General features: G+C 46.8%; 1 protein-coding gene across 2 annotated transcripts in view; it reads left to right on the top strand.

Moving 5' to 3' along the window:
- The first annotated feature begins 2346 nt into the window (after positions 1-2346).
- ACVR1B (activin A receptor type 1B) overlaps positions 2347-13140 on the top strand; it is a 31723-nt gene continuing 20929 nt past the window's right edge. For both annotated transcript variants that reach the window (XM_065887036.1, XM_065887035.1), the window contains exon 1: positions 2347-2437. In XM_065887036.1, coding sequence (XP_065743108.1) covers positions 2347-2437 — 91 coding nt within the window. The remainder of the gene's footprint in view (positions 2438-13140) is intronic.

Raw genomic sequence — 13140 nt, 5'->3', positions numbered from 1 at the left:
TTAGGAGTAAAGCAACCACAGGTCCCCTCTGCGACTCTTGGCCTTGCAGCCACAGTGGCGGCACTTAGCAAGGTATAAGGAAGGACAGTTCCTCTCCCTTGGTCTCAGTAATGTGCTCCTGAGGGGTCAGCTTTCCCTTCCCAACTGCGTGTGTTGGTGAATGTCCTGTGTTGAATAGTGTGCCCCCAGAATTCATGTCTACTCAGAACCTGTGAATGTGATTTTATTTGGAAATAGGATCTTCACAGATGCAATCAAGTTAAAATGATTTTAACTCATACTGGATTAGGGTGGGCTCTAATCTGATGACTGGTGTCTTTATAAGAAGAGAGAAATTTCGACACAGAGATGCAGACACAGAGGGAAGACAGCCATGTGAAGACGGAGGCAGAGATTGAAATTATGCTTCCACAAGCCAAGGAACACTAAGAATTCTGGGAACCACCAGAAACTAGAGACAAGAAAGGATTCTTCCCTAGAGCCTTCAGAGAGAGGATGGGGCTTCTGACCCCTTAGTTTCAGATTTCTAGCCTCCAGAATTGAGAGAATAAATTTCTGTTCTTTTAAGCCACCCAGTTTGTGGTACTCTGTTAAGGCAGCCCTAGGAAACTAACACAGTAACCTTACACCGTGCCCGCCACAGCTGGGAGCCCTTAAGGGTGGGTGGAACAGAGTTTGGGAGACCAGTTAGATAAAATGGAGGGGGGAATGCCCATTTTGGGGGCCTGAGGCAGAGCAGTATAAAAATAAGGTGTTTGCTCATCCAGCTACTGACTCTTGTGTACATGGTGCCTCTGCAAGACTTTGCACATGTGTGTTTGTGTGTGAGTTGTGTCTGGGGAGTGTGTCTACAGTCCAGTTTTTTTCTTTATATGAGGAGGGGTGTTCTTCAGGTTTGTGACAACTTCAAAGGTGGGGATTCCATTTGAGAAGCTCCCCCCTACCCCGACTCCCACCTTTGGTCATCCTCTCCACCCTTACATCTCAGATGATGAAATTGTGCTTAGAGAGGTTAAAAAGCTTGCCTACGTTTTCATGCCAGTTAGTAAGAAAAGGAGGTTTCAGATCCAGAACTCTGGGTCCAAAACCCTGTCCTTTTTGTGATCTCAAGCGCTTTTTCAAGCTAAGGAAAGTGAACTCTTTTCAGAAAGATATGGGTGATTCAGTTTACCTTTTATAAGCATTTTTTTCTAAATTTGAAAGTAACACTAGCTTATTTGTAAAATATTTAGAAAATACTGAAATGTTTACAGAAAAAGTAAAAAATTATTCTGGTGATAACTACTGATAATATTGGCAATTTCTTTTCAGTCTTTTGCCATGCAGATATATAGTGTCAACAAAATTAGAACAGTACTGTAAACAGTTTTGTATTTTGCTTTTGCATTTAACATCTCATGGACATTTTCTCACGTCATTATTTTTACAACCATAATTTTTAATTACTAAGTAATGCTCCATCATATGGATGGTCCATAATTTGTCTTCTATTATTGAGTACTTGTTTCCAGCTTTTTACAATGATGAACATGTAACAGTTAACATTTCTCACAAATATTTGTCCTCATCTCTGTTATTTCTTGAAGACAGGGGATAGGGATATGAACATTCTAAGACATTTTATACGTAATGCCAAATTGTTTACCAAAAGGGTTCTACCTACAGCAGAGTGGGAGTGCTTCACACGGCACCCTCACCAAGACTGAGTACTGTCATTAAAAAGCCCGGTACGTTCTGAAAAGGGGCATCCCATGATTCGATCACACAGGTGGCTGTGCGTCCTGCGGATCGCAAGGGGCCACTTGGGGCTGGGAGACTAGTTAGGAGACGGTTGCGACGATCGCGATGGGACGTGACGGGAGCCTGAGGCTAAGCAGTAGGGATGAAGGGAACGGGAACACGCACGGCACTCGTAGAACATTCGATGCGGGGGATGGGGGTCGGTGCCGTTAAGATCACGCTGCGCTGCGGGGAGCGCAGGACAGAGCAGAAGTCGCGTGTCCGGCTCGGCCTCCTCTGCGCCGCGCTCTGCACCCACGGGTGAGGTTGGCCGAGGCGCGAACCCCTCCCACCCCTTTAACTGGGACACTCCCCTTTAAGGCGGGCGCCCGCGCGCACCCGGCCCCGCCCTTCGGGGGCGCGCGCGGCGGCCGCGGCGCCGGCTCCGCCGGGAGTGCACGTGCCGGCGCCGGGCGGAGAAGAGGGAGGCGGGAGCCGGGCCGCGGGAGGAGGGGAGGCGCCGGGGGCGCGCGCGCGCGCGCTGGGCGCTGCTGGGCTGCGGCGGCGGCGGCGGCGGCGGCGGCGGCGGCGGCGGCGGCGGCGGCGGCGGCGGTGGTGGTGGTTACTATGGCGGAGTCGGCTGGAGCCTCCTCCTTCTTCCTCCTTGTTGTTCTCCTGCTGGCCGGCAGCGGCGGGTCCGGGCCCCGGGGGATCCAGGGTGAGTCCCGGGGCGGGGGCCAGGATGGAGAGGGCCGGGCGAGGGCGAGGCCTCGCGCAGCGGCCCCTGGCTACAGCGCGCCCCCTCCCCACGCACTCAATATGGCCGGGCGGGGGGCGCGGGGGAGTCGTGGTGACCCCCAGTCGGCTTTCCCCGACCCCCGAGGCGCGGCCGTCCAGCCGGGACCGAGCTCACGCCGGGCCCCTGGGAACCTGATCCCTCTTCCCGGCGAAACTGGATTCGGGGAGCTCTCGGGGGTCGCGCTCCCAGCACCCCCATGTTCCATAGAGGGGAGTGCGGGCTTCCTTCCCCAGTATTTGGAGGTCCACGTTTCTGCCCCTCAGCATGTCCAGGGGCGGTGGTCTTCGTTCCCTCTCTCCAGATGCTCCTTGGGGGGCGCCTTTTCTCCCGCCAAGATTGTGGGGCTCGGGCGATGGGGTCTTTGCCTCTCCGAGGTATCCTCATGTTGAGAGTCCTTGCGCACCTCAGATGAAAGGGGAAGGGGTCTCAAACCTTTCCTTGAGCTCCTGCGCTCGGGGTGCCTCTTCCCCTCCTTCTCCTTCCTCTCTAATGTTCTGGGAAAGCGAGTCACATTTCCCCTTCGCGCAGTCCCTTGAGTTCAGTGGGGCCAGCCCCCCCCACCCCTCCAATACACATGCCCCGCGGAAGCTCTGTGGAGGCAATGGGACCAACAGGGCCCTAAACGTTTTGGGAGCTTGGCTTTGGAATCTCTCGAACCCTAGGAAACCTAGTTCCAGAACAGTTAATCTGCATCTAGGTGTATTTGCTTTTCACCTCGCCTCTCCCACCCTACCCCAGGGGGCCCATTCACTTCGTCACTTTGTGGATGCCTTTCAGGTGACATCCTAGAACCTGCCTCCCACCCCCAAGATCATTTAAAGACCCCAGCACTGGAGCCGCTCCCGGCCCTTGGGCAGGATTTATTTACCTTCCCGCACAGCCCCTTCCCTACACACTCCCCCACCTCACACACCCCTTACCTTCCAAACCCCACAGGCTTCTGCTCCCTGGTAGCACCCGCACCCTTCCCGCTGCAGAGGTAGCCCCTTTCTGTGGGACACTCAGCTGGGTGTCTTGTTTGTGAGGCTTGGGGGGCAGCCTCACAAATGCGTGTTGGCATTGGGGTAGCAGATGAAGGTTATACTTGGCAGTTATATTGAAGTGATTATTGACCCACAGATAGATCTGGGAGAGCTGATCCAGGTCTGTATCGGCTCCCGATGTACAAAGCCTGCTGCTTTGACTTCTCGGCAGCCCCTAACCTTCCAGCGGTGGGAGATCAAATATATGTCCTGTGGCTCTCTTCTCTCCACTAAAAAGAATGGTTCTTAGGTGGGTTCTGGCTTCCTTCGTAAACCAGACAATCAACAAAAGACCTCATCCCACTTTGGAGTCTCAAAAACAAGTTCATTACCTCCAGCCTTGATATTTGTTCCCAGTGGTGCAGCCTGTGCGGTGGGGTCTTTGTTCACAGGCTAATGCTTCTGCTAAGGCACCTCACGCGTGTTCCTGGGTCTTCGCTGCTCTGTGGCATAGGTAATGCGTCGTGGGGTCTGATAGACATGGTGAAGGTGTATGCACACAGTCTGACGTTGGTGGTAAATTAATGGTTTTCATGAATGTTGTTTGCTGGGCCTTATTATGGGCCATGTTCTTGGAGTGTGTAACACGATGTTATTTCTCTAGTAGGGTAGTAAGTAAGGAGACTCAGCCTTCAGGTTTGTTATTTTACATGTGATGAATAAATCTTTAAATTCCTTCCATAGGAATTTGTATCCTGTTCCTAATATATCCAAGATTTTTAACAGCCGTGTCCCTGTTGGTTTGGTGTAGTGTCTGGTGGGATATTTCTTGTTGTGAGCCTTGAATGTTTAATTGATAATCCAGCTGGTTCTGAATGGGGCAGAGTTCATTTTCCGTAACCTTCCTGAAATGGATGTTGTTGGCGTGAGGATGGGTGGGCATGATAGGAAGTTGCTTTCTTTTTTTGGTAAATTGGGAATTAGGTTGTGTGTCCAGCAAGCATTCTCGAAGGCCTTTAAATTTGGCCAGACACTACATTTTTTTCCGGGACACATCTAGTTGCCAATAGTGCATGCTACAGAGACCACTGTTGCAAAAGGCTTCAAGTAAGACATCAGTTCTGGGAAAATAGAGGCTGTGGGATAACAAGAAGTTGATTGCTGTCCTCCCCTGCACTTCCTCTGTTGTGATCCTCGAGGCGGGCTGGAGGAATGACAGAACCAGCCAGCCCTGATGCCTGGTACTTGGACAGGACATGAGGGCAGCAAGGGGTCGGTGTCTGCGTTAAATAGTGAACTAATGTCGACTTAGTAAAAGGCCAGTGATAAGAAGCATGAGTTCCAGGTTATAAACAGCATCATTTGATAGGTGGGCCATGTTTTAAGGCCTGCCTTTGGAATTTTCACATTAGTACTTGAAAATGTAAAATTGAATTAGTGGCAGGAGAGCGTGATATTTATTTCTTAAGACAAAAGTAACAAGGGAGACATTTGAGGTTCTGATAGGAATATTTTTAATTTCTGTGAGTAAACTAAAAATTTAATTTCAGGCCAAGTCTTGTAATTTTGTTGAGTGGACATGAATTCGAACTACGGTGAAAGTGAACTCTCATAGAGAAAAAGAGAATCTCAGATTAGTTTTGTTAAGAGCTCCGGGAACAGATGTGATTAAAACAATAAAATGGCTACTCTGGTTAAAGGTTAGAGCCAGATGGAGGGAGGAGGCTGGTTTCCAGCCCCTGAACTTTGCTCCCTTACAGGTTGTCCTTGAATAAGGCACTTAACCTTTCTGTGACTGCCTCAGTTTTGCCTCTGTAAAGTAAGGAACTGGTCTGTGTTGCTCTTATTGGGACATTTGTGAGACTGACTTACTGATAGCCAGTTGGCTGGGAGGTATTTTTAGACACAGTTTCTGACTTCAGAGACCAGGCAATGTTGGGTTACTTTTTATCTTATGGGGCAGAGTAATTCTTGGGATTGATAGAAGCATCATATGTCACAGTGTGGTTAATTTCTTCTTCTTTGTGCATTTCTGTGGACCCGGTTCAGATTTCCTCAAGTTAATTTCTGTCTCTTGACAGGCCCTTACATCTTAGGCCGGGCAGCATACCTTTGCTAATCAAAGGCAGTCTGGAGGGAGTGACCTGCTTTAGGCTTTATTGGTTTGGCAAGGTTTTAATTCTTACGCAACGCCGGGTATGTTTATGGCACTATGTAAATGTTACATAAGAACATGGAGGCTGAGAGGTGGCCAGAATGGTGCCTGTGAACACAGGAAGGTTAGACTGAGGACTTCATCTGAAAGGACCTTGGGAATCTGCAGTCAGTACAGGAAGAAGCTGCGCTTCATTTTTGTCTAAAAACCTTTTTAGATGATTGTGTCTTTCAGGTGGACTGCTGTGTTATAAATAGGTTTATTCTCCACCGGTGAGCTAATTGTAACCTTGCTACCAAAATATGAATCAGGAGATGATGATGAGGTGTGCTGCTTCTTCCAGCATGGCCTGTTGAAGCTGCTTGTTGCATTTTGGAGCACGAGTTGAATTGCGTCGCGGTCTGTTCTCATACTAACTCAGGAGTACGGGGTGTTGAGGTGGAATGGAATTCTCAGTCCACGGTGCTTGAGATCTTCTTTATTTCTGAAGGTTAAATTAGAATCCTGAAGTGGCTCTTTTGTTTTAATTTTGAAATCCTTATTGTTTACTGTTCAGTTTTTGCTCAGAGCAGCCGTGAACATTAATTCTGGAATCCCGCCTCTTTGTCTCGAGTTCTTGTGCTATTTGTCTGTTACAGTAGGGTTGATGTAAGAGGGTCTTACCTCATTTTCCTCTCTGTATTCACAAGAAGAAAATCCTGGAGTCCTTTTGCTCATCAGTTCCCCCTGATGCTGGAAGTGCTGCGGGCCTCCGGAGCCCATCAGTTCCGCCTGGCCTAGGAGTGTCCAAACCTTTGAAGGGAATCGGCTCCGGAGCCGTCAGTCCCCGGCAGTCTCGGCTACATTTCTGTCACTCTGCAGGGGCGGCATCACGGCCAGGTTCGAGTCCAGCTCTCGGGTTTTGCTCTCCTCAGCTTCTCTCACACGTGGTTCAACGTGCGGCTGGGCCTGGAGGCAGCATCTCTGCTCTTGCCTGTTCTCTCTGCTTGCTGGCTTTTCCGTCGCGGATAAATACCGTTCCAGAGTGTAGCTTTCTTCTTCCTCTGTAGAGTCTCGGGAGCTTGGTGCAGCTGTGCAGCTGCCATCCCCAGCAGTCTTACCTGCCCACGGGTGTCTGAGACAGTGCCACTTCAGGCAGCTCTGGTGTTCTTTTCGGGTTTTCTTCTCTCTCCACTTAGTCTGAAGCCTGCATTTGTCTCGCTAAATATTTTGAGTTTAACACGATGAAAGTAACTGCCTTTCCCTTTAAAGTATCAATCCCCCTGATATTTACACAATTACATATAGGAGGTTTCTTTATTCATTCCGTTGGGTATGTGCCTGGAATGGTTCTTGGCATGAGGAGGTAACAGGGAACAAGGTGGACAAGAATCCCGAACTCTCATGGAACTGACTATTGCAGTGGCTCAGACCGAAAATAAATGAGTAAACACAGTTATCAGTCATGAGGGCTGTGAAGGCCATAAAACAGGATGGTGTGCTGGAGTGCGCGGGGGACTGCCACTTCACATCCCTGTCCGCTTCACTGTTTCGTCTGTAAAATGGGGCTAATCCAGTCAGGTCGTGTTATTTGCCGTAACTGTGTTCTGTGAGGCCCACTTGAACACAGGATTCGCAAATACTGGACCACTGCTCCTGGGGGAGACACAAGGTTAGGTCCCTGCAGCTGCTGGTCACACGTTTTCATCAGCTGATTGGTACATAACCTTGTGTTGTTCGTGTTTCTGTTTAAAGACACCTCATTTAATTTACACTGTTGATTCATTAACATTGAACTCAGGGCCAAGAGCACTATAATGCATGCCTGAATGAAGCTTATTCAGTGTATGTATTTTCTTTCTCGTAAGGCACGTCACTGTCTTCTCGAGCTTCGGGACACTAAGCTACTGCTCTTGGGGGCTGTCTTAAACAGTGAAATCACCAAGGAAAAACACAAAAAGCCTGGCACTGAACATACCATGAGAAGGACACATATTAACAGTATGAGCTGAAACAAGAAGCCAGAGCATTGCCTTGTTCAGCCTCAGCGGGAACGTGTGCATTGGGTGACTCAAAGTTTTCACCACTCTGCGCATGTCTGCAAATGACCATGAAAGCACTGAGAGTATTGATTTGGGGGTTATAAATAAATTTTAGCAAGTGGGCAGATTCACAGATACGAATCCACGAATAACGAGAATCGACTGTATCTTGTTAAAAGCCATACAGTGATTGTGGCAGAGAGAAAATTATATGATGTGGAATTCCCAGGATTCCTGAATGGTTTCACTGAACCAAAAGTTTAATGTATACAGTTAGGAGTCCCGTTTCCAGCCTGTGAATAAACTAAACAGGTATATATATACGTATATCGAATACTGCTATGGTGATCTAAAGGTTCCTTTAACCCTTGAGCACCTACCATATACCTGGCACTGCTGTAGGTGCAGGGATACAACAGTAAGCCAAAGGAGACAAATGCTTTCCTTGGTGAAGTGTACCTTCTGGCTGGTGAAATAGACAATAAAGAAATAAAGTACAGGGTGATTCTGTCTACCACAGTCCCCCCGCTGCTCTCCTCTCCTCAAGTTTCCTAGCCTTAGGTACATACACACCTTTTCCCGGTTACTCAGTCACACATGAATGCAGGTAGTACAGTTGACCCTTGAGCAACGTGGGTATGAACTGCATGGGTCTACTTATACTTGGATTTCTTTCAGTAAATACAGACTAGAGTACTGTACGGTCCAAGGTTGGTTGAATCCGTGGATGCGGAACCACAGATCCAGAGGGATGATTGTTGTGTTATACGTGGGTTTCTGACTCCATGGTGGTCAGTGCCCCTAACCCCTGAGTTGTTCAAGGGTCAACTGTATTGTGAAGGGGTTAAATCAGTGCACCTCCAGGTAGGCAGGCTACCGTAGTGGGCCTGACCTCATCAGGCTAGCCCTTTGAAAGCAGAGCATTTTCTCAGCTGATTGCAGAAGAGGAAGGCAGAGATGCTCCAGCTGGCTTGGAAGAAAGTAAACATCCATGTATGAACTGCCCATGGGAGCCGCATGAGCAGGAGCTGCAGGCTGACCAGGAGCTGAGTGGTCCCTGGTCATCAGCGAGGAGGGGAATGGGGGCTTTAGTCCTTCTTCCACGGGGCATTAGAGTTTGGCAGCAACGAGTGGGTTTGAGAGAGGCCCCAGCCCTAGGTGAGAAAGCAGCCCCAGCTGACATCAGTCATGCTGCACCTGGTCTTCTGACCTGCAGAAACTGTGAAATAGGAAATAGGTGTTGTTTTTAAAAATGTGTGTGTGGTGAGTCAGATGGTGATGTGAGGAGAAGGAAAACAGGAGAGGGAAACAACAGAACTCTCCCAAGATAGGCTTGCGGCTCCTTGAGACCTGGTACCCTGTCATCCCATGGATGGACCTTGCATGTGGAAAGAAGTCCTTTGACCACATGTGGCTTTCACCTACTGCCTGTTGCCTTTTCCTAGATATTTGTGAGTGTTTGGAGGAGAGAGGAGATGGTGGGTGCTTTGGAGATAAACTTTTTAGATGGTTTTGATGTTTTGAGTTGAGGAATCTCAACTTGTGAATTGAAGGATATTTTTTTAAATAAGTATTTGTGTCGAACCTGCCTTACCCCAAATCTTTGCATATTGTCTTGGTGTATGTTTGTATACATTACATTCTACACTTGTAGTAGATAAGCTTGAATCACGTTCAGTCAACGTTCATTCCTAATACGCAGGGCCAAGCTTAGTGTTGAGAGGGATACTGAGGAGCGAGTCTGTCCTTGCCATTGAGACGTTTACACACAAATTGACTTCTGCTTGTGAGAAGAACCGTAAAACCACAAAGAGCTCTGACCCTTCTCATTCACTAGGATGACAGCAGTGATAAAAGCACCTGATTTACTGAATGTATACTGTCTACTCAAGTGTTACACTGAGCCTTTGTGCTACATCGCTTACTCTGTACAACTGTTCTCTGAGGCACTCTCATCCCCATTTTACAGATGAGAAAACTGGGACATAGAGAGGTTAAGCGGTGGGCCTAAAGTCTGTCTGACTCCAAAGCATATGCTCTAAATCCTGCACTCTACTGTGTACTGTAATGACTATTAAAGTAGCTTTCTAACCAGTCCCTGCCTCCTGTCTCTCCCTTGTCATCCTTCCTACCACTGGATTTAACTTTGGAAAGTGCACCTTCTGTGTCACTTTTTTGTGGCCTCCAGGATCAACTCCAGACCCCTTAGCCTGGCATCACAATCCATGCAGTCTGGCCTAGTCTCCCTTACTGCCCTTGTCTCTGACTGGAACCATGGCGTTGTTGTCACATCTCTTTACTTTGGACCTAACACGCCTTGTGCTTTTCTTGGTCTTGGCCTTCTCTTCTTAGCCTAGTCCAAATCCAGCCATCCTCCAGTGTGGGACCCACTTTGTCTTCCTCCTATCCCCCAGCCAGTGACTCCATCCTCTCTGCTTTTCTCTTTGGTCCATATCAGTGGTATAGAGGTTCACACTGGTTTATAGTTTTCTGCTTCTCCCACTCTCGCTTCTCTACCCCCTAAAAATTGATGCTAGGAGCTACCTTATTTTTCTTTATATGTCTTCGTCCTATCACAGAGCCTTGCGTATTTTAAGTACTTAATAATTTAATAGAATTCATTCGTCTCTTTTCCATCCTCTCAGCAAAATCCTAGGTAAATAATTCTAGTTCTGTCCTGCTGTAATTTTATTGTCTCCTGTATGTACAGTTTTTATCCCAGTCTTTCAAAATGCTGCAAACATTTGTGACTTGCTTGGAACATCCTAATCACACTTCCTACCTCACCTCTTGCATCTCTGTTTATTCTACTCTGTTTATTCTACCACCTACCCATTTTATTCCAGCCAGATGAACTTGATCTCAACCTCTAGTTTTATTCTCCGTCCTGGCTGATTTTGTTTTCTCCTTCATTGTCCCAGTTGCCTGAAACAGTCATTCCTATCCCTCTTCTCCCTCAAAACTGTGATGTACACTGTGGCCTCTCCACACATCCATAGTATAGTAAGTAGGTCAGGAAGCAAATAGGACTGCCACTGATAAATACCGTCCCCTGCTCTAATGAGCCACGAGTGTGTCTGCTTAAGTACAGCAAAGAAAGAAAACAGAATGGTTGTACACGTCAATATAAACGTGTCAGTAAAGGAGAAATACCAAGTTACTAGTAGGCAGTCTGAATGTGACAGCTGAGTCTGTACACTTAGGTCCCAGGAACACTGGACATGCTCTGTCATAGTGATGCCACTCCTTCCAGCTTTACCTTGACGTTCTCCTGGGCAGCAGGTGGGCCCTTGCTAGATGTTCAGGCATTTACCGTCAGCCATAAGTTAAGTCGCAGTGACAGGTCTCCTTAGCATAAACATCAAACGTCTTTTTTGAGTGAGAACAAAGCTTTCATTCTCTAGACCTGAGGCTTAAGGGTGACTTGTTTAAACAGCTCTCTGGGGTTGGGTTTGTCTCCAAGTAGAATGTCAGAAAGGCAGTTTGTAGAATAGATATAGTGTGGAGCTGGCTTTTCAAACACCTTTCTTTTATGCAAAACCCACTCTGAGACCTTTTCCCAGATTGAAATTAAATACCAAGCTTATCAAATGTCTTATTGTTAAATCTGTGCGTTTTCCCCCCTCGTCATACAAATAGCTTCCTTTATTAAGTCAGTTACATTTTTTTCATAAGTGCTTTTTACCAGTATACTTTTTGGATGTTTTAGATACCACCAACTACACATGTAAAATTTGACTTTATTATGGCTCTTGGGCGCTTAAGAGTTTTTGTTTTGTTTTATTTTAGTGTAGTTTTACAATCTAATTCTGACGATTGTGAAAGCTGGAAATGCAGCTTGAGTCTTTGTTAGTAATAGCATCTGATTGCCGTATTTTAATGCAGCAGGACTTTTTTGCCTGGTACTGTGTCAGTTCTGCAGCGTCACCCGCTGTCTTCCCCCCAACCCCCCACCCCCCGGAGAAACAAACATTACCTCTACTTTGTGATAGTTTAGTGCCAGACACCTCCATTTTTAAACCCGATTCAAGATTTTCATAAACATTTTGGCAGTTGTCTAAATCAGTAGTTGCTGAACAACTTTTTTCTTTGTTTTTTTTTTTTAAATTTATTTATTTTTATATTTAGCCGCGTTGGGTCTTCGTTGCTGCACGCGGGCTTTCTCTATTTGCAACGAACGGGGGGCTACTTTTCGTTGCGGTGCGCGGGCTTCTCATCGCGGTGGCTTCTCTTGTTGCGGAGCACGGGCTCTAGGCTCGCGGGCTTCAGTAGTCGTGGCTCGCAGGCTCTAGAGCGCAGGCTCAGTAGTTGTGGAGCATGGGCTTCGTTGCTCCGCAGCATGTGGGAATTTCCCGGACCAGGGCTTGAACCTGTATCCCGTGCATTGGCAGGCGGATTCTTAAGCACTGCGCCACCAGGGAAGCCCTTTCTTTTTTCTTTCTGTCTTCTTAAAGCAGTAAAACTCTTTCAAAAATGAAAATGTAGACAGGTATATAAAATGGATAAAAGCGTGTCCACTCTGGCAGAGCCCCTTCCCTCTCAGATTGCTAGGCTGAGATCTGTTGAATGAGACTTATTAATCGTGGTGCTATTTGCGGATCACTGTGCTGGGTACCAGTGAGAAAATGAAGAAGAGAAGGACACTGGTTCCCTCCTTTAGGAGTTTACAGGTTCCTGGGACATCTGAGAGCCTAGGGACTTGGGAAGGACACTGTACCTCCATTTTTTTTGGTATGCTCGTGTTAGGTTGTTGTTATTGTTTTGTAATTGAGATTATATTATACATACTATCTTACAGAGATTTATGGTATTTTAAAAATTGTGGTAGAACACATTTAACCATTTTAAAGTGTATAATTCAGTGGCGTTAAGTACCTTCATAATGGTACACAAACCATCACCACTCTCTAGTTCCAGGCTCAACAAGCCCCTAACAACCACTAATAATGCTTTCTGGATATTTAATATAAATGGACCCATACAGTATGTGGCTTCTTTCAATTAACATAATGTTTCAGAGTTCATCCACAGTGTAGTGAATATCAGTAGTTTATTCCCCTTTATAGCTGAATAATACTCCATCATATGAATATACCACATTTTGTTTATCCTTTCTATGTTTGGTGGACATTTGGGTTTCCACCTTTTGACGGTTGTGAATAGTGCTGTTATGAACATTCGAGTACAAGCTTTTGTTTAAACACTTGTTTTCAATCTTCTGGATATACACCTAGGAGTGGAATTGCTGGGTTATATGGTAATTCAATGTTTAACTTACCGAGGAACCATCAAACTGTTTTCTATAGTGGCTGCACCGTTTATGATCCTACTGTCAGTGTATAGGGTCCCAGTTTCCTCTGAGTCTGCACCAACACTTTCTTATGGCCTTCCTAGTGGGTGTGAAGTGGTTTTGATTTACATTTGAATTTGAAATTCATTTGCATTTGAGATGATGTTGAACATCTTTTCATGTACTTTTTGGTC

This window comes from Phocoena phocoena, chromosome 11, assembly GCF_963924675.1.
Source record: "Phocoena phocoena chromosome 11, mPhoPho1.1, whole genome shotgun sequence".
NCBI lineage: Eukaryota > Metazoa > Chordata > Mammalia > Artiodactyla > Phocoenidae > Phocoena > Phocoena phocoena.
The sequence above is the reverse complement of the archived record's forward strand: the minus strand, read 5'-3'. Positions and strand labels throughout refer to the sequence as shown.